This window comes from Hydra viridissima, unplaced genomic scaffold (genome assembly GCF_058129835.1).
Source record: "Hydra viridissima isolate aposymbiotic clone 2 unplaced genomic scaffold, HvirCarnegie_v1 scaffold_2, whole genome shotgun sequence".
Classification (NCBI taxonomy): domain Eukaryota; kingdom Metazoa; phylum Cnidaria; class Hydrozoa; order Anthoathecata; family Hydridae; genus Hydra; species Hydra viridissima.
In genome coordinates, this window is record NW_028324301.1 from 668,273 (window position 1) to 690,698 (window position 22,426).

Here is a 22,426-nt window from a genome sequence, read left to right on the forward strand (position 1 = left end):
TTTCTAAAATAATATAATTTAAGTTTTTCGCTTTTCATTTTATTGAAATTAATCTTAAAATCTGTGTGTCGGAAATGCAGGTAAAATCAATTTTCTTCATAAATATTTTTTAAAATTTCATTAAAAAGCTCCTTGGAAGACTGTAGATTCTCTCTTCATATTCTCTGAACAATATAAGCGATATTTTAATAACAGCAATATCCTCCTAAAGTGCTGACCATTAGATTAGTGCAAGACATTAGATTACTGGCCACTACACTAGGTTACTGACCACTACATTAGATTACTGACCACTACACTAGATTACTAACCACAACACTAGATTACTGACCAATCGAATGGTAATTTACGTATTTTTTGTGTAATCCCACATTCCTTTTTTGGTATGGAAAACATGGTTGAAATTTTTTACTTTAAACCGTTCTACTTCATATCCAGCTTTTAAAACAGTATCAAGCAGTTCCCAGTCTTCTCCACCCCAACTTATGCTAAATTTCTCAGTGTTCATTCCGCCGAACCGTTTCCAGTCAGATTTATATGCTCCAAATATCCCATATCCTGCGGATTCCCAGAACCCGTATAGTGCCTGAGGACTGGCACCACACTGCAACCGTAACAAAACTGGACTACAAGCCATCTTTCCTTGAACCGTATGCTATAAATTTTAAATTGTAAAAAAATTTGTTCAATAAATCAACACAACATATCTTAGACACAAAACGTCAATGCAGAACACAACATCCAAAAAAAATAAAGATACCTTTCGAACAATATCGATGAAATTCGAAGGAACAGTAAGATGCAGATCCAATTGTAACGTTATTGCGCCAGGATTAGTGATTGTATTCGCAGCAATTTGTATAGCGTGTGTTTTATGAAACGGTCCAGTGTGTTTAATAAGGGTGTATCGAGGTAGAGAGCTTTGGTTAAGTGCCTCGACTATATCGATATCCTGACTATTGAAATCAACTATAATAACATTTAAATTAGGATCTTTAGTCTCATCATAAATCTCAGCCATTGTATTGATGAAGTGCTTTGCCCAGCGCCCTTGATTCCCAAGAGTAATTATGACATTGACATCAGCGGTTTTATTCCACTGAAAGTTCTCGGGATAACAGAGCTTGCTAGAATTGTTGAACTGATAAACGTACTGTGAGAATCGAAGTTTTTTTGATAACTTGAGAGATTCAAGTTCCAATTCAACAAGAAAGCGGCTTCCTTTCTCTACATCCTTATTTTCTTCGATATTTAAAATCGTTGAAAGCGAATATTTGCTGAAAACGCAAACAAAAGTATTTTGCATTTTAACATTTACAAAAAAAGAAAATTGTTATTATATGATACACACAAATTGTTAGATGCAGAAAAATTATTTAAACACGAAGTAAAAACGAGAGAATAAAACCTAAAAGAAACTTCATAAAAAATGGCCGACAGAGTAATAAACAGCTTAACCTTCAAATTCATTTTTAACGGTTCAATATTCAAGATATTGATATTGGGTTTCAACATTTGAATATTGGGGGCTAGCGTAAAATTAATTATAAAAGCAATTATAAATTTCAGGATAGAAATTCACAAAAGTTCTTTTGTCTAAAGTTTTGCTTAACTCTGGCGAAAGTGAAAATGTTACGAAAAGTAATCGCAAAAACACCTGTCTAAAACAAAAAAGTCAAAGTAGTAAAAAAAATCACCAGGGATCGCAGCCGGGCTCGTCCCCCCTTCTCCCCCCCCCCCCCCCCACTCTCGCTGCGGGAGTTAAAATACAATTTTTTAATCAAAAATAATTTCTTGCACCCACCCACTCCCCGATAAAAAAACGAGGCAGCAATCCAGGAATATAGAGCATCAACATATATTAAAAAGATTTTAAAACTAAAGTTTGTCTCATTTTTCACTTGTTTTGGAAAAAGTTTATTTCCAAATTCTAAATCTAATGCAGAATCCCTTTTCGTTTGGCAAAAAAACTTTCCTTTGCGTTGCACAGTGACTCAAAACAACAAAAAAATGGTAATAAACCCCTCACAACTTTTCTATAAATTAAGCGCCCTTTTTTAAATAATGTTAAATTGCAATAATTTTTTATTTCAAAAGTATAAATAATTATTTCATAAACTTTTATTTTGTATTTTATAGTTAAAAGAAGTAAAAAAATTTGATTTTATTTTCAAAGAAATCTGAAGAATGTGAGATTTTAATTAACTAAAAAAGAGTATTTTTAATTTAAATAAAAGTGTATATTTATTTTGAAGATAATCTTTTTGCTCTATATATTTCAAATTTACTAAAAAGAAAAAAAAAAGTCTGATTTTTTTGTTTAAATTTAAAGACTTTTCTAAAAAAAAGGTAGCAAGTAATTGTATTTTTTTGGTTTATATATCAGCTAAAAAAATGTTCTATCGAGTTCCAAAAATATATACATTTTTTCTAGTTAACTAACATTTCTACTTTTAAATTATAAAGGGATTATTGCGGTCTCCTGCGGTATTGGAAGTTATTAAAGAAATGCAAATGCTGATAAACACTTAAAAACCTTGTTTTCCGCCATTTTTGAAAGTATTTATTATCTGTTAAGTACAGCATGTTTGAAAAAGCTGAACAACTTTAGTATTTCCTGTAATATAAAGTTAACTTAGTAATATAGTGTTATTACAGGATGTAACAATGTGACAATTGTTAAAGCCAATTGTTTATGATCATCATATTTATCCTACCTTGCACAATATTTTCGTGGAAAAATTGAAATGTTATCCTGAAAATATACATTTTTCTGAAATTTCTGCAAAGTGTACTCTTCAAAGAATGTTAGATCAGATCACACTGTGAGTAGAATACCTGAAATGATTGATATGCCTAACTGTGGTCGAGGTAACGAAATATTTGGAGTTTTATATGGAAAGATTGGTTTTGATGGAGCATCAAGCCAAAGTATTTATAAACAGATATACGAGACAAGCAACAGTACAGCTTTTGTGCTTTTATTGCTCAAAGTAGAAGATGGCGAAATTTGGAAAAAAGCAAATCCTTCAAGTTGTCACTTTTGTAGACCTCTTCATCTTCAATATAAAAGAGATTCCAATTTTATCCAGAGAAGAATAATCAAATCTAAAAAATCAAATAAATACCTTTAAGACATTTTTCAAAGTTTTGAATATTGTAAGAAGAAAAGTGACCTTTAATATCAGCTATAGAGTTGATCTTACAATGTTTGATAATAAAGTAGTTTACGGACTTACAGAGACAAATTCCACTCAATCCTGCAATGTTTGCGATGCTAAACCCAATGAAATGAACAATATTGATTTATTAAAAGCAAAAACTGAGAATGAGTCAGCCTTGGGGCTTGGAATTTCAGCTTTGGATTGCTGGATAAAATGCCTGGAACTTATTCTTCATTTGAGTTATAAAATTGAAATTAAAAAGTATAAGCCAAAAACAATTGAGGAAAAATTATCTGTAGACTTAAAAAAAAAGAAATTCAGGTATTCTTCAGAGAACGGTTAAGCTTATATGTTGACATGCCTAAAACTGGGTCTGGAAATACCAATGATGGCAATACTGCCAGAAGAGCATTTAAAAATAGTAAAGTTTTTTCTGAAATTAAAGTTGATTGTGGTATAATTGAAAGATTGCATAATATTCTCATAACCATATCTTGTGGATATCCTATTAATATCAATGAATTAGATTTATACTGCAATGAAACAGCTAAACGTATAGTGAGTTTGCCAATCGGGGTATATTCGGAAGATGCACTGGAGAGTTAAAATAAACAGATAAGAATTTCTAGACTTAAGCACACAGCAAAAATATTGAGGTTAAACACAATGATGAATCAGATGCACTAACTTCTAGTAAGATCAGATCCAAAAGTATCTAGCATATCTTTTAGAAAACATATGAGCTATCGAGGAAAACCGTTACCAGATGAAGTTATTAAATTAATTGTAATGTTAATAATAAAATAAATGTAATAAATACAGTTTTTTTCTCTATGTATCAACATCCTTTAAAAACCATTTTTATAAAAATATCAAGTAGAGTAATATATCAAGATAACGTGTTTGTCTTGAAGATTCTGAAACTTGAAAAAACTTGTTTTTTGTACGCGTATAGTCACCTTGAACGCATGTATACGCATATAAGCGCGCATTATATGCGTCGAAACTGCGCGTAAAAAAAAAAAAAATTAACAAATTTGAAATCTTTGACCCAAAAACTATTATTTTGATATATAACATTATTTATTTACGATTTATGTCAAATTTTATTTAATTTTTACCATTTTTTGGTCGTTCTGAGTCACTGTGCGTTGGTTTCATAGAAAAAAAAAAAGTAAGAAACTCTCCTTACCAGACTTCAAAAAAAACATGGCTGAATAACAAATTTTCAATTTTCTTTCTGGAGAGGATGTTTATTAAACTAATTTATGATGATTTCACAAAATGGTTTTTCACTATAAAGATTTTATATATGGAGGATGTTATGCAACAATGCAGTTATATATGGAGGATGTTATGCAACAATCCAGACTATTCAAGGGAAAATTGCTTGTTGAATTTGCAAGAAGACAAAATGAAGATGCATTAGAACCTTCTCATTTGTCTAATGATAAAAGTCAACATAACTCTGACCCAGCAGAGTGTCATCCTAAAGGAGGTAAAAAGAGAAAATATTCTAACCGTAAGCTTCCAATCCATATTTCCAATTGTAGGAGGAGTTAATGTAAACACTAGTCATAAAGGAGGTGCTATGCCATATTTTGAACTTAAGCTGAGAAAGAAATTTGAATCATTTTGAACTTAAGCTGAGAAAGAAATTTGAATTTTACTTAGTTCAATAATTAGATGCCACAGTGAATTCACTGTGGCATCTAATTATTGAACTAAGTAAAACAACATCAGACAAGTGGCCACACATTCTAAAACAGTTAAACCTTGTTTGCCATCAGAGAAAGGAATAAGTATACACTGTAATGATGGAGATGGAATATAATGATGGAGATGGAATATAAGGATAGAGATGGAATATAAGGATAGAGATGGAGATACTCAAGTGGAAATGTCCTCCAAACTTTGATATGCAATTTTAAAAAAGCGCACTTTTTAACAAACAAACAAAAAAAAGAAATTTATTTAAAAAAAAAAATGATGATAATAATAATAGTAATAATAATAATAATAATAATAATAATAATAATAATAATAATAATAATAATAATAATAATAATAATAAAAGTAAAAAGCAATACTGAAATAGCAGTATATAATAAAATTTCTGAGCTGACTGTCATTTTTTTTTTCTTCCCTTTTTAAATATGATCAAATACTTGATATTCAAATCAGTAGTATTTATCAATATCTGATTGTTGGAATGATGAGCAATCAGTACTGTCAAGAAGAGTGGGCTTTTGCCATGGGCCTTATTTTTATTTATTCAAACTGCTAGGTGAGAGCCCACCAATTTGAGTAATAAAAAATGACATTTTTTTCAAGCTTTTTTTCCTTTTATTTTGTAAGTCTTTTATTGATCATTTTGTATTTTTTGTAATAAGATAAGTTTAAGTTTAAAAATCAGCTACAAGTTGTTTAACTATTAACTAATCATTGGAAAAATCAATAATCATATATTACCACTTGCACTGATTTTTTCTTATTTGATAATAAATAAAGATCAGATTAGCTGCTTAGCAATTAATTGTTTAAAGAATGTCTGATGACTAAGCATGACTCAACCTAACCAAAATATACCTTTTTATATCATTTTGTTTCTTATTGATCAAAATCATTAAATAGTTTTTTTAAAATAAAAAACAGAAGGTAAAATGCTTCATCATTTCAAAAGTTTATGAATTTTGTAATAAATGATGCAGAACTTATACAGCCATTCTAATTCAAGAAGGTTTGGACGTCAGAATTGCTTTTTAATACTTGATGGGTTTTTGCTAGTGGAAAATACAATTATACCAATATCTCATTAACTATACTATACCTATACTACATTAGAATTACTTATAAAGATCTCTATAACAACCTTTTTATGCATTTATAATGGTAGTATAGAGATCCACAAAAACTACTAAATGTTATTTATCAGCTTAACAAACAACAAATTTATACCTACTTTTTAAATTTCCTCTTTAGAGCTGCCATTACCTGATTAACCACACCATGTGCAGTACTTTCTAAAAGCACATCATTTCCGTATATTACTTGATCATCATTTGTGTCCAGTCGATACAATACTTCAGTCATGTCCCTTGGAAATATTTTTGTGTAGTGAAGTTCCCAAACGCCTAAAAACTGTGGAATGTCTCGACGAACAATATATGATGGAGAATATTTACATTCAGGAAATAAACCTGATGCATCCTCTTCAGGAATTAGAGGAATGCTAAAAATTGTACTTCTTCTTAAATCTTCTACTGTCGAATAAAGCTCTGAAAGCTTTTTTTTTATAAATAATGATGGAAGACCTTCTGGAACTTTGTAGTCAAGTACAACAGATGTTCTGTGAACTGTTTCGTTAAAAAAACAGCCTAAATGCTCACTAGATATTTGATTAAATGATAAAGTATCTGAATTGGATTGCTTCCATGTTAATGAAAATTTTCCATGTTTTATACCCGTTTTACCAAGAATTTCAAAAAAGTATTTTCCTTTTTTTAAGTATACCTCTTTAGACAAAGGAGTACCTTTATTTGTTAGATAGTTTTGATCACAAACTAAAAAGGAGTTATTTGGAGAGTCATAGCTTAAATAAACCTCAATATTTATGTCAACAGTATTTATCATGAACTGTGTTAAAGCATTGCTTTTCACTAAAAGGTAACCGAATATTCGTATTCCAAATAAAGGTGCAATATCATTAAAGTCTAATTTATTCACAGTTTCTCTAACAGCAGGCAAATGAGGATATAGTGGATAAAGTTTTAAATTTTTAACATCAAGACCACATATTTCATGCCATATATGAAGATTCACCACATTTTCGCAAGCTTTTCTCTCATTTTTATTTAATTTCTTTACAGGAGAAAAAAATGAATTGATATCCTTTTCAGTCACACTTTCAAAAAGTTCATTAGTATTTGAGTAGGGGTTTGAATTAACTTTTACATTAATAGGCAAATTATTTCCTCGCTGAGCAACTATGATTCCAACTTCTTTAACTAACTTGCTTGATTTTTGATACCATAATTGTTGAAAAAATAGTAATGCCAGCTCAATCAAAACAAATATTCCAACAAAAAGTAGCAAGAACTTGAGTTTGCGATTACCCATGGGTTTTACTAAAAACAAAAAATAATATTCAAATGAGTAGAAAGAAAGAATTAGTCAATAGCCCTACAAGAACATTAAGTACTATACTAAATATCCATACTTTTATTAAAAAAATGATTTGTACAGGGAAATGGAGAAAAAAAGCATAATTTGTACAGGAAAATGTAGAAGCATTTCTTTTGTGATTTAGTGAGATAAATAAGTTATACAAACATAATTGTCATTATCTAATAACAATAAAAAGTAAATTGAAGTTTTAATGGTGTTCGTTTTTATAATTAACCATTTTAAGAAGCTTATTTTCATTTTTAGTTTCATCTTTAATTTCAGTTTAACTAAAATTTGTTTATTCAATGGCAGATATAAATTTTAGGCGTAAGTACTACTAAGTTTAATAACTTTCTAGTAAGGTATAAGGTGATGTCTATATTGCTAAGATATTTATTTACATACTTGAGCAAGATCATGTCTCATTTCCTTGTCATAACGTTTTAAAGTACGCTAGTTATGGAGTTTTATTTTCTTTGAAACATAATTGAACCTCTACTTTTTCAAAATCGAGCCAGCTATTTCAGACGATGAAACTTAGACTGGTTCTCATAACTTTTCCTAATAAACTAAGTCTGCGTGAGTTTTACCAGAGTTGATAAACGACGGAAATCTTCTCGCCTCAACTTTCCTTGCGCAATAATTGGCGCCCTTTAAATCTTCTAGCCTCCAAAATATCTTCTGAAAGCGGCCGCCAGTGGCTTCTGCCTCTAGATTGGCTGTAGCCTCCAAAACATTCTGCCCCTATTAAAAGTTCTGGCGGTGGCCGCTAATGAGGGGGAGGGGGGAAGCAAAATGGGAGGCTGAAGTGTTGAAGGCAGAAGTATCGAAGGCCAAAGCCAGAACATTCTGAGGGCATTCTGAGGAAAATTTTAGTATAATTATTTATATGAAAACAAATTTGCATATAAATAATTAAGGAAGCATTTTTCAATAAAATTGTAAATATGAATCTGGAAATATTTACTTAATATACTTGTTATATTTATTATAATATATTCTAGTATATGCATATGTCATACACTAACTGTTTGACTATTAGGAGATCAGCATAGGCAATACAGATGTAGGACATTTAATCTTTGTTTTTCAAAAAAAATTTAAAAAATAATAACGGTAAATCATCTGCATGGCATCAATTTGCAAACAATTTTTGAATTGTCTTGATTATTGTTTTTATATATTTGTGAAAGTTTTAAAATATCGATTCAGAGGATAAATATTAATGATTTTGTGAAGAGAGCATTCAAGGCTTACTTTAAGATCAAAATCTGCGATCAGGATGAAATGTGGACCCGTTAAAATTTGGTCTTGAGTGGAAAATGACACGAGTTTAACTGATGGAACTAGAAATAAAATACCATTAGGCATTTCAACGGAATGGCGAGAGCAAAAGAACCATGTAACTGCCAAAGACTTTTGGTCAAAAAGCTCCACAAAAAATCATTCATTTAAGAATTCTGTAATCCACCTAGTGCTTATTCCTCGAAAATATTGGCTTTTGAGAATGTGAAGAGTTAGAAAGTTTTTTTCTCCAGCAACAAACTTTTAACCAAAGTTAGCTTAAGTTGTTGCCTGTTAACTTAATTAAGTAGATCCAAGTTGCATCTTTTTGGAGTTAGAAAGTCCCGTATTTAATTGAAAAATGATCATGCTTGGGTTTGCAAAAGTGTTGACAAAGGATATGTTTACTTTAGATGGTCGTAAGTAAATCAAGGAATAATTGTTTTTGCAAAAACAATTTTATTTTTAAACAAGTTTTAGTGATAATCTAATGTTAAAACATAGTTATTTAGACTTAATGTTCAATGTTCAATCTTAATCTTTAATCTTCAAGACTTTTTAATGAAAAATGGACCTCGGTTACCTGAAGTTTCTGAAAAAAGCTTGCATCTAGCTGCTTGGTTGAGTCTGATGGTACCATGAAGTGATCCTTGTTTACAGGGAACTACTAATGATGCAACTTGTTCAGCTCCACTAGATCATTTGAAACCAATGCTTGCAATCTTTACTGTTTTATCCCAGCTGTACAGAAGTGACTCAATCCTCGACCAATGATTGTAAAACACATTGTTCATTTTTTTACAGTTTGTTGTAGGAATGGGGCTCTTGAGGATAAGATGATGAGCATGTATCTTATAATTCTTTTTGATTATCTTTTAACGGATACTTTTTATTCGTATTCGGTTTTTCAATTTTCCAAACCAACTACTTAGAGCTTATAGAAATTCGAGTGTATTGTATTATTTGGATAGAATGAAAGTTGAGCGACGCTGGCAATTAAACTTTTTAATCACATTAGTCAAATTTACAGAGCAACTTTCAACAGTTGTCACAAACTCCTCTTTATTGCACCTTTTTTATTATTGATATATATATATATATATATATATATATATATATATATATATATATATATATATATATATATATATATATATATATATATATATATATATATATATATATATATATTATTTCCGTATTGTTATCATGCCAATACGATAGTGGAAAAAAAAGTGTCTTCGGAATAATTACGACAAAAAATCGGTAAAAAAATTTTATTCGGTATTGTAGTTAGTTAAAATCTCGGCATACATCGGAACTCTCGTCAATCCGATGACACTTTTTTTCCGCTATCATATCGAAATGATAACGATACAGAAATAAAACGATACGCAGACCTTCAATATATATATATTCATACTTCCAAACGGTTTTCTTGGGAATCGCTGTATCAACTCTGAAATTTAGAGTGTAAGCTATTTAATGAATATGTTTATCTTTATTGTTGTGTTTTGTTATGCTTATTAAATTTAGACTTGTTTATCATTAAGCATCGCGGGTTTCAGCAAAATGATTTATTAAACTTGATTGTCCGATGTATTTATAGTTTACATCATAAAACAGAGATTTACTGTTAAAGAAATACTCGATGTGATAGATAAAAAGGATTGTCTTTTTTGAAATCAGCGAACCAAATAATGAACCGAAAACAAACGACAGCAAAAAGTTATTTTTTTAAATTTTTATTTATTCTTTTTTTTTTTCTTTCTATTCTTTAGCAATACATTTTCATAAAATAAATAATCACCTATTTTAAACGTAGAAACATTAATAACAATTTTTATTTAATAATCGCAATTAATGTAATAAACCTAAGTATATTTAAGGAAGACCATAAAGATCTAGGATCAAAGAGAAACATAGAGACCATGAGGATCTAGGAACTTTAGAGAAAGCTGTTGCATTAGCAAGTCACTTGGGCATTAATGCTGTAAGAAAGCAAATATTTACAAGATTTTTTTTTGCATTTAATAGTGGAGTATATAACCAAACATGTAAATCAATATGAACGATGTCATATTGAAAATTCTGACAGAGATCTCAGGGTCTCCTGCTTTAAACACTGTTTAAGTCCAACACCAAATAACGAAACAAGTTGGCGTAGATTTAATTCAATCATCTGAATTAAATCCACGCAAAAATGCTTCAATTTCTCTATAAAGTTATGGCCATGTAAAGAGACAGAATCAAACAATTAAGAAAGCAATCATTAAGATTATAGATAAAAATGTTAAAAGTTGGGTGTCAGTTTTAGACGGAATCTTTTTTACATGTTCAAATGTGTGATTCAATAGGGTATTTGATCATTTTACCTTATGATATCATTGCTCTTAATCTTTTTAATTTATTCTTCATTCCTCTCCGGAACTAAAAAAAAAAAAGGTTTCTGATCCCTTGTTCCCCTCTGCCTCTCTCCCCTTTACAGTCAAAAAACGGTCGTCAGATATAAACGCCAATAACTTATGACTGTTAGTGAACTTAATATGCGTTCCTAAAGTTATCTAATGGTAAGAATAAGGGAAAGTGTATACCTTAACATTAAAAAAGTGAATCCAGTCTAGAAAGTAACCGTTAAATGTATGCGTTATCTATTAGAAGCTTTATAGGAAGAAAAATTGAAGGAGCCTTTAATTTGCCAAATTATGTACTTCCATTATTCTCTAAGTGCCTTCTTACTACATTCTTATCCACCCCACTCCCCCACCCTCCCATTCACAAACTTTGACAATTCTGCTTTACTTGATGATAGTAAAATAATAGTGAGCCCAGTAAGAAAAAAAAAACGTTAAAATTTTACCGCACAGTAAAATATTAACATGACACCGGCAACATTTGCTGTTCATTCCTCAACATGTTAAGATAAAGACGACCAGGAGTCAAATGCTGACCACGCTTCTTGCGTAAACCTTACTACGAACGTCTTTGAAGATCTCTATTAAGCATCCAGTGGTTGAAATCAACATAAAGTTGATATAAAGATAACTTGAAGTTTTATGGAGGGATTCTTATAAAAGGTTCATGATCGTTAAAACAAGCATCAAAAACACTTTCAACTGCAGATTCGGCGGTTTTTTTATCTATTTCTTTCGACGCCATCATATGTTTTACTGCCATATTACGAACGCAATTCTATTAAAATGGATCATTAATACAACAATAATAAAAAGAATTACATAAGAGTAATCATAAACACATCCAGTAATATTTAAAATAATGCCAGACTTTCAAAAAAAAAAAAGCTCGCGTACTTGTTGCTGGTACCTCCAACCAAATCGAAATCTCAAAAAATTTTCTTTCCAGAAAAAGCATTCTCCTGTTAAGTTTGCAACTCGAATCTGAAAAAGAAATTAACACACAAATTACATATTTATACGTGATGATTTGCTGGTTTGTTTAAAGTACTTAACTATGCAAAGGTAAAATAAGCTTACCGATGAACAGGCCAAATGCTTTAAATTATCCCTATCGAATTTTACTCTGCAAACATCATACGCATGAATCAGCTCATGAGTCATAACATCATCCATAAACTTTTGACTAAATAGATCGTTTTCACAAACCACTATCTACAAAATAACAACAATTTTTAAATCACCGACCGAAAATACAGGATTCTTTAAAAACACGCAGAACTTTTGGCTTTTTCCCGCGTGCTGACTTTTTTACACTAGAGAAATGTATCGTGTCATGCTAAATTATTCAATTCCCCGAAGTTTTTGAATGAAGCCATGATAAATAATGTAAGAGTTTAAAAAGAATTCCACCGTGAAAAGATGAACAGGAATTAGTTGTGAAAACAATAACCTGAAATAGTTTCGAAACCTGATAAACTAAGACGAAAATGAGAGAATGAATTTCTTTCGCTTTTACAAGCGTTATTCACTTTGCTTCTACGCAATAATTTCATTATGCACGATTTTTATGATACAAGCGTGGATGGTTTATTACTTTATAAGTAATGCGCCGAAGAAGATAAAGTCTGGTTTTCCTAACTACTGCGTGAACAAATCAATAGCAAGAAGCATGAAATCGAAGGTCGGAGATAAATGTGATCACGCAGGAGGAAAAAATGCGTTTGTGTTTTATCTCACGACCTCAATGAATAATTATGAATGCTACATTTACACTTTATTGCATCAACTTCAAGTTACATTTACACGACACTGCGATGTCCACTATGTAATTCTATATGAAGATGGGTATAAATTTCAACCCGGCAAACTTCATCAATTTGTAAATATTCATCTTAGAAAAATCAAGCCAAAAGAGATGGTCTCAGCTTCGCATGATAAGTATTATGAAAAATGCTATATAAAACTAGAAGCGTTTGGCTTATATACATCCTATGAAAGAATTATTTTTCTAGATGCCGATGGAATATTTCTGAGAAACCCATATGGACTATTTCTCTTAAACTTATATCCATACAAAGTTGGTGCCTCGATTTGTAACTGGTTTTTACCCCAAAAATGGCTTTCTTCAAGTATATTCGTGGCTGATTTAAGTGAGGAACTTTATAGGAAAATCAAAACAATATACAAGACAGACTTGAAAAAACTATACCCCTTGAAAAAAACGGTATTAGACATGGAAATTTTTAACTTTATTTTCAAAGAAGGTAATGATACGAAGATTCTTGAAGATCTCATGACATTAGACAGTCATTTCATTGACGAAGATTATATTAAAAGATTTTATGATTTATCTCCTCGACCTTACTATGTACATTTTAGCCATTTTAAACCACATTTAAACAGGAGACTTTCCTCCTGTTTAGATGAACAAAGAATGAAAGCCAAGCCTGAATTTTTTGAAGTGTACAGAGAATTTTGGAAATATTATTATATGTATTGTTCATAAAAGAAATATTTTTAATCAGTTTTTTTTATTTAACAAATCAAAAGATGCATAAAACTATTGCTACTATCTACAAGTAGGCCTTAAGCCTCTGAACCTTGAGTGTCTAAATCTTATCATGTTTATTATAAAAGAGTTTCGACTGAACAATTGTTAAAGAAAGATATGAAAAGTAGAATTTATTATTTTTTAAAGTTTTTAATGAATGGTTATACCAAAAGTATTAGTTCAAGCATTTTCCGAACAGAGTCATTACAAGAACAACATGAACAATAATGTATCATTCACACTTGACTGAACAATAATTATATTTTGATTTCAACTGCATTTTAAATATTTTGTGCCACTCTGCTAGAGCATATTCTTTGTCTATGCAGATGTAAAACTATTTTATGGAAAAATGAAATTAACAATAAAAACTGCAAGAAAACCTAAGTTAATGTAGCGAAGTAAAAAATATTTGTAGATAAACCTGGTTTTTATCTATATCAAAAGCTGCAACAAGCCTTGGAGTGCAAGGTTCACAAACAATATTCTTCTGCTCAGCACTTGTCGCACTAAAAACAGGAAGAAAAAAAACTATAAAATTTATAGCCAGGTTAAATATTTCTATTTTCAAGAGAAAAGACTCACCATCCAAGCTTCAATAAACCATCCATCAATATCTTCACATACTTTGCTAGAAAAATAAAAATTGATTTTTTCCTTATGAATAAAAAGCGGTCTTAGAAAATCTTATCCTATGGAAAAATTTTAAAATCTGTTTTATGAGAGTAATTGAGTACTCCTACTGTTTATATGACTAAACTTTTATTGCACATTGATTTTATAATACTTTTTCATTTTATAAACACACATAACTATCTTTTTGTTAACATAGTGAAATATATAAAAGTCTACTTTTACATTTCATTTCCTGAAAAAGATTTTGAACTGAAATACAAGAAAAAGTAGAAACTGCAGTAAATACTTTTGATAAGGACTTAGTGTAGACAATAGACAATGTTGAAGTATTTTTAACATCAGAAAAAGTGTTGCAAACCATCAAAAATTGTTCAAATTGTCATCAGTGTCTATTTAGGGCAGTGATTCAATATTTTTTAGAACAAAAAAGCTAAGAATTAAAGAGACAGGCTACCCAACATAATTTACAATTAAAATTTAGATTTTTACTATTCAAAAACTTTTGTTAAATAAATCTCTGGTTCCATTTTATAACCTCTTTTATGCCTTTTTTATAGTCATAATAGTTGCCAATTAAAAACAAGTTTACACATATATGATCTAAAAATCATGTTGAAAAACTTTTATACAAGCTATTTTTTCTTTTTGCTCGTATTAAATTAGTTTTTAACAGTCAAAACAAAAATTAATACAACATTTCTTTAAAAATAGATGGTATCATAAAATTTTACTTAAAATTGCACAATAATTTACAACATTCTATACACTGACCAACATATCAAATTAAGCTAGTATTGTAATTTCAAACTCCAAAACAAAACCTTAACCTCATATACCTAAAAATCATAAACTTTTTTTCAAGCATTTAAAATATTGTAACTATTATTTATCAAAAGATAAAGCTATTTTACTATTAACTAATAGAAAGGTACATTTATAATTCTAAAAAAACTCTATTAACCAACTCTTTTAAATAGCAACCAAAGCTAAAAATATGAATATTGAGTTTAAAAGTTTTTATATCCTCCGTTACTACTGATGATGACCTTCAACTAATTAATTCGTGCTTTTATAAATTTCATCGGTTTTAGTGTGCTTAAGAATTTTTTACAAAAATAGTAGTGACTTTTTGGTAGTGAATTTTTGGTAATGAAGACCACACTTATATATGCCCAAAACTCTGACAAAAGATTTTAAACCTAACTTTATAAGAGGTGGGATGGCATAAATGTAGCAACTTATTTATCTAGCTATTTTTACTGAGTTAATTATTGCTCAGAGTTAAAGTGCATCTGTTTTATAAAACTAAATGTCTACAAAATGGTAAAATAAAACATAGAAGTAACAAAGAAAACAATAATCTAATTCTGAAGTAGAATTGAAACAGTTAGAACAAGCTAAACAAGATTGTTTACTTGAATTGTGGGAGACAAACATGTTTTTAGATTTTTATTTTAAACTTATGTATGTATTGTAAATAACTTTTATATATTCTACATACTTTATATATAACTTGTTAAGGATCTTTTACATTTATATATTCCAAAAAATGATTAGCACGACTAGATGATTTAACTGTTGATAAAAATATAATATACCTTCGTACCAACTTATATATACACTTATATGACCTAAAATTTAATAATTATCTTTCATCATGCGTCAATAATTATACCTGAACAAGATTTCTCGACCATTGCACAACATTTTTTATGTGCTTTTGTGAGCTGCTCGGTATTGTTCGATGCTCTATGCACCTGACCGTTTTTTCCAATTGAAGTAACGTCAGCTGGAGGTGAATTTGCATTAGTAGCCATTTGAGTTTCATGTGATTCGGTGGACTCCATGTATAATTTACACCGAATGATAACGGCATTGTGCAAGCTTTTTTCGTCAATTATCTGATTCCATAGAGATACAGGCCATGCATCCGTAAAATTTGTTCGTTTCCGTGAATCATCCATCGGAGGATCAACTGGAATGCTTTACCTTAAATTTTATTTTAGTTTAATGATCTTTAGTTCCTAAGTGTAATAGCTGTAACTTTTTTTTTTTCTTCAAAGAATCGATTCCAAGAATCAAATTAAAAAAATCTCTAAAATTTAAATTTTGACTCTGGGCTTACGTTTGAACTTTAACTTTTTATTATGTTTATTCAAGCGCGGTATGAGGTGGGTGGGTGGTGGGGGGTGGTGGGAATACTTTTTATACTCATACTTTTCATCTATATATCGATCCAATATTTATTATATTATAATAGGAAAAACGTAATATATATTAATTCAAATTGTAACGATTGTATGAATGCAAAGTGTAAAGGTTTCTTAAGTTTTAATTTCAAAGTATTGATTTTTTTGTAACCGGTGATTTGTCATTAATGAATTAACACCAAAGTTTTTAATTAAACCGTTTACCGATTACGTGAATTGATGTAAAGCCAACTGTTTCCTTTAAATCGCTTTTAATCGAATTTTTTCGATATCAAAAATCTGAACTTATTCTATATAATCAGATTTTTTATACTGACTTAATTTAAACGAAACACTTGCCAAATAACGGAAATCGACTAATCAATGTAAAACAAGTCTGGAAATAGGAGTTTCGAGTAATCGATTTTATTCAAAACACGATTTCATGCCAAAAAAAAAACGCAATTTGTGCTCCAGTTAATTTCTTTTTTCCCGATGAAAAATAAAGAAAAAAAAAAAAAAAAAAAAAATTTCCCGAGAGAAAATAACGTAACGCGAAAAACTGATGCCCATTTACACCAAAAATAAAACTTGTTTTATTCGTGGTTATTTAAACTTGTGACGCATTTTTCCGTTCACACTGCTTTTTAAAACCATGATTCAAATCAAGGACGTATTAATAGATGGACGTTCAACGCATTGTTTCATAAAAAAGATATGCGTGTTACTCTTTGTTTAGATAACAAAAGCGAAACAATAGGTGATAATTGCGAAACCGGGGAGTATTTTTATTTTTTTCGACGTCGGAAAAAGATGCTCTCGACTATCCAATAAAAATATTTTTAAAAGTATTTTACTGAGCATCGATACATAAAATGAGTATGACAGAAAACTTTGCTATTAATCAAGATTATTCTTTTTTGCTTGAAAATATTGATAACCAAATTGAATTAGTTGTGGATGATTTTATTGAGATAGATCTTGAAGAGTTGGCGGAATTGTTATCAGAGGATTTTGAATTGGAGCTCATACCACCAGCAATTCCTACAGAGAAGCTGATTGCAGAAGAAACCAAAATGCTGAAAAAAACAGAAAAACGCTTAATAACTAAATTTACCTGTCTGAAATGTTACAATAAATATCTTAGAGAATCGAATTTTAAAAAGCATGAAAAGAAATGTTACATTGCCACTAAAGGTGTGCTTATACTCACATGTTGTGGAGCTTAACGCCTAAACGGGTGCTAATTTATATTTGCTAATACTCCCAGATTATGAAAATATTGTAATAACTCTTAATTTTGATTTTAGAAATTATTCAAAACTGTAAATTGTTGTAATGTACTATTAAACTTCCATATAGAAGAATGCAAGTTGTCTTTATTACATTTTTTACAATATACTGGTGTAAGAAAATGTACACAGTTAAAAAATGGCTAGTTAAAGTTAATAGATGATTGACATTTCTCCTTAACCTGGGTTCCATTATAGCCAAGTTAGTATGGTAGATGGTACTAAAATCACAACAGACTTCTAAACATATTAATGAACAACCTTTATGTCTAATAACTTTAAAGTTTTCAACTGTATTACCTTCTCTCGTTTCAATTATTCCAACATCCTCATTTGATGTGCTTCGGAAATTTTTAAAATCAGAAAATTTATTTCTGATTAGAAAAAAAGATAGTGGAAGTCATTATTATATTTACAGATGTTTATGCATGAAATGTTGGAGAATATAATATTAGCAGATTGAAGATTTAGTTGATCTGGAAGAGATTTGTTAATGTTAATGGATAATGGCACTTCACGATTTAAAACAATTAGTCTCCACATGCCATTTGATTGGCGATAACTATTGATTTTAACTATTACAAAATAATTTTTCTTATTTTCATTGTAACAGTGAAAACCATGTTTTGATGCAAATGCTTTTAAATGTTGATGAATACTTATCGCATGTACTTTTTTATTTCTTCCAACTCTTGTGAGTGTGTTACATACATAACAGGTTTTTGTGTGTTCAGAAAAAGTGAAGAATTTATCATTCCTCTCAACTTCAAAGCCTTTTTTTGATTTTAAATCTAACCTGTATAAGACCATATAACATGATTTGCATAAATATTCAGGATGAACTTTTTGATAGTCTGAGGTTGTATCCAGCTTGTAAAAGCTAAGAATTGCTTGTTTATAGATAACAACAGGTTTTATTTGATAGTGACTATCCTGCTTTATTATGCAGCCACACTTTCTACATAAATGTTTTAAATATTCCTCATGAAGACTCATTATTTATCCTGTAATGAGATAATAAATATGAATATAAGATTACTTCTTTTGATATAATATTTAGAAAAGGTTAAAAATAAGGCTATACATCACTTTTAGAAGGCTCAAGAATATGCAACTAAAAGTATGGTCTTATCATTTTTATTATTTCTATTGTTACTATTAGTAACAACAGTAATAATTAAAAAAATAAGATCATTATAACTTAAAGTAGCTCTACATGACAGTTTAAAAATGCTTAAACAAAAATGCTCATTAAAAATACATACTTTATATATCTTTCCAACTCCTGAAACGAATAGTATTTTATGAACTTTAAGATGCTTTTAGTTATAATACCTTTAGACAAAATGCAGTTTAGGTATCGAAAGTAAGAAATTTTTTACATAGGTCGTTCACGAAAAAAAAAAATCACAAATTCAAGAGAAAAAAAAAAGCGAGGCAAAAAAGTTCGACATTTCCGTCAAAAATAAGAAATACTCTCTGATTTTAACCTTAAAGTGGGAAGCATAATCTGAGAATGGGGTGAAAAGAGCATTAAAAATATCTTTTTCGACCTTTAAACTATATCATAGCAGGTTCAATTTAATAAGGAAAATTTGTTTCACTTTACTCTATCCATTCTAGTAAACCAAACATAGCCTTTTTGCAAAAGCCTAGTTTTAGACGTCAAAGTTTAAACACAGCTAAATTTTTATTAAGCAAAGTTCATAGCTCAAATCAACCTTTTTCAGATATGTGAACTATTCTTGATTAATTTTTTTGTCTTTTATAACCATAAGCTTCAGTAAATGCATAATTATAATGGGTTTACTGAGGAAGGTTTTTTGACGGAAATTTGACGAGTAGAAGTCGGAGTATCTGAATCATGAATTTAGAAAATTGACGGTAACACGCATAGTTTTTGGCTAATTGGCGGCACCTTTGATCTATAACAATGCGTTGAACTAGGGTTAGGACTATTGTAATTGTAATTGTAAAAATTAAATACAATTACACATTACAATACAATAATATTGTATTGCAATATTACAGAAACAATAAAAAAAATTTATTTTGGTATTGTATTGCTGTGATGAAAAACAATTACAATAAGTATTGTATTGTTTTTTTTCTAACAATACAACAAAATTCGAGAACTATTGTATTGTATTGTTTTAATGAAATAAAATTACAATAACTATTGTATTGTTTTGATGAAAACAATTACAATAACTTTTGTAGTGTATTACTTTACATTATAGTAGAAAAGCTGACGTATTTTAACGTATTTATATTCATCTCTGACGAACTTACTATTATTTTTGCTATTCTTTATTTATTTACGGATTTGCAACATATTGCAAATTTTATTTTTTACATATTTAGATTTCGCATCGCCTATCTTGTTATGTATTTCTATGCTCTAAATGGCCGCAAAATATTGCCTGTCTGATGATAGCCTTACTATTATGAAAAATAACTTTCATAAATTATTTTATTCAACCCTTTTATTTTTTCCTCTTGATTTTAATACTGCAAAGGAACTTAAAATATATACGAAAATTAACTTTAGTAACACAAACAGTTAAACATAATATTCTTCTTAAATATAAATGTTAATGTCTTGAAATGTTGAAGAACCAACAAAAAAATTAATGATGACGAAACGAAGAGCCAAAAGGAGATTTTTCTTGATGCGTTTAAGGCCTGAAAATAAAACAAAATGTTAACCGTACTATTTTTAACAATATCTTCATATTCATTATTTTTCCAAATATCTCATACTTTTTCTTACAAAGATTTTAATTGCTAAAAGTTATACTGGAATGAGTTGTGTTTATAAGATTTTGGTATAAGAATAAGACTATTAGATGTTTTTGCCTTTGTTTGAATTCAGGGTGATGTGTAATCATCATTATCATCAAAACTCTGACTTGAACCACTGGAGACCTGATTAAGTTGATCTTCATCATCTTCTGAATCAATTTCTTCAAATTGGCTATGAGATGCATTGCGCTTAACTGAAGTTGAGGTTCTGCTCGAGGAGGCAGCAGACATGGAACTGTTCATGATCAGACTTAGATGGACCTTCAAGTTGACCTGAATAACATTATTTCAGCATTTTTACTCTTCTTGATACTTTGTATCAAAATATGATATTTCGAGCGGCTGTAAACAATTTGGAAATCGAAATTCATTTTGTTTCCACCAGCAAAAGACATCAGTATCTTTTGGCACTTTGACTTTTGAAAAAACTTCCCACTCCATTAAAATAAGAGGTTTCTCTTCAGCTCCAACCATTGGTCTGTTGCTTTTTCTTCATCTCTGCAGGCTTCATAAAGGGGATCGCTTTTACGGGAAAACTCCTAAAAACCTCTGGGCGTGTTGCAGAGGTCCATTCTTCGTAGGAAGAATGTTCATTGATAATTTCTCGTTTGACCTTTTCGAATAATGCCAGGGAGAATCGACGTAGAACCACACCACGGTAACGTGAATCTAAAAAGTTGGCTTCAGCAAAAGCTTTCTCATCGCAGCCATGATTCTTAAACTTTTCTTCAAGCTTAGACAAAACAGCTGCACAGTAGTTATTCATATCTTCTGTGTTTTCTTCTGTCATGCTGTCAGAGAAGATTTTGTGCAAGTTGAACACTACGGGAATGACTTCATGAATTGATGGCTTGTCTTCAACAGACAAGGTGTTGATTGCGCCTTTAAGCCTTTTCATCAAGGGCAAAACTTTCTGCCAGATTTCAAAAATGGATTCATCAGGAATTTCTCTCCACCAGGTATTCTGCTTGACAGGGAATTCATTTTTCTTTCCTTTTCTTTGTATGTACAAAAGAATAGGCTTCGCATCTAAAATTGACTTCAAGCAAAAAAACATACTATTCCAGCGTGTCTTGACAAAGCTTTGAATTTTATGGAGTGGTCCTTTAAACAAATTTTTTTGGTTTCAAGTGCGCTGCAGTGGCCTCCATTTGACCTGCAATCATAAAACTAACCTTTTTACTGCATTTGATTAAGAATCTTTCAAAAATTGAAATTTTCTTTTGACTTAGGCAACTCAGAAAGTTTAACTTGTCACGCTTTTATATTGACACGCTTTAACATTGACACGCTTTAACATTGGACACGGACTGTGTCAATTCTTCCGCGGAAGAATTATTTATTACGTAATAAAAAACCATGACTATAAAACAATAAAAAACCTAATTTGTACTAGTCGGCTGGATAGAATTAGGCAGTCTAAAATTAAAGTTAAAATACAATTTTAGACTTATCAAAGTTTAAAATTTTAGTTAATTAAACGTTTATTGTGTAAATACTAAGTAGATAGCAATTCAACATAAAATATTTTTTGAATCGGGTAAAATCGGTTGTACCCGAGAATGAACCACAAAGTATTTAAGAAGATTTTAGTTAATAATATATTATATAAATTACAACTAATATAATTAATGAAATTCTATATAAGTTTTGGTATACTCTTTTTACAATACAATAAGGGTCTGCGTCTCGTTATTTTTTTAAATCGAGACGAGACGAGACGATCCTAAAATCTTTGTCCCGATTAGCGATAAATATCGAGACAATTTTCAATATTCACTCGAAATCCGGGACGATACCGAGACGAGACGAGATGTCCCGGACAGAATAGCAGCTTTACAATTTCCCGGAATTTACATCTTTTTAACGGGACATAACGAGACATAACGAGACATACTAGTTAATCCTTAATGTGAAATTT

The 22,426-nt window shown here is 29.9% G+C and overlaps 3 protein-coding genes and 1 pseudogene across 5 annotated transcripts; all 4 read right to left on the reverse strand.

Annotated features, from left to right (window-relative positions):
• On the reverse strand, nt 1-8,054 carry LOC145189193 (uncharacterized). Its single transcript, XM_090079100.1, has 4 exons — nt 7,737-8,054; nt 6,127-7,291; nt 761-1,277; nt 1-655 (listed from the first exon to the last, which is right to left on the reverse strand). Exons 2-4 carry the CDS (start codon nt 7,281-7,283, stop codon nt 347-349), a joined length of 1,983 nt encoding a protein of 660 aa, XP_089935226.1. The 5' UTR covers nt 7,284-7,291; nt 7,737-8,054; the 3' UTR covers nt 1-346.
• Nucleotides 8,055-11,469: 3,415 nt separating this feature from the next.
• On the reverse strand, nt 11,470-16,112 carry LOC145189283 (mitochondrial inner membrane protease ATP23 homolog). Of its 2 annotated transcripts, XM_090079496.1 has the most exons (6): nt 15,895-16,112; nt 14,169-14,214; nt 14,008-14,092; nt 12,110-12,244; nt 11,927-12,013; nt 11,470-11,807 (listed from the first exon to the last, which is right to left on the reverse strand). In XM_090079496.1, exons 1-6 carry the CDS (start codon nt 16,064-16,066, stop codon nt 11,670-11,672), a joined length of 663 nt encoding a protein of 220 aa, XP_089935622.1. In that variant the 5' UTR covers nt 16,067-16,112; the 3' UTR covers nt 11,470-11,669. The 2 variants fall into 2 exon arrangements, with proteins under 2 accessions (XP_089935622.1, XP_089935623.1); XM_090079497.1 differs by lacking the exon at nt 14,169-14,214 and having other exon boundaries at nt 15,895-16,069.
• Nucleotides 16,113-16,873: 761 nt separating this feature from the next.
• Nucleotides 16,874-19,111, reverse strand: LOC149891457 (uncharacterized). 2 transcript variants are annotated; one of them, XM_090079039.1, is made up of 3 exons: nt 18,966-19,100; nt 18,497-18,704; nt 16,874-17,487 (listed from the first exon to the last, which is right to left on the reverse strand). In XM_090079039.1, exons 2-3 carry the CDS (start codon nt 18,694-18,696, stop codon nt 17,319-17,321), a joined length of 369 nt encoding a protein of 122 aa, XP_089935165.1. In that variant the 5' UTR covers nt 18,697-18,704; nt 18,966-19,100; the 3' UTR covers nt 16,874-17,318. The 2 variants fall into 2 exon arrangements, 1 of the variants encoding a protein (XP_089935165.1); XR_016449871.1 differs by lacking the exon at nt 18,497-18,704 and having other exon boundaries at nt 18,966-19,111.
• A 1,691-nt stretch (nt 19,112-20,802) lies between these two features.
• On the reverse strand, nt 20,803-21,562 carry LOC149891458 (uncharacterized; annotated as a pseudogene).
• Between the last annotated feature and the right edge of the window lie 864 nt (nt 21,563-22,426).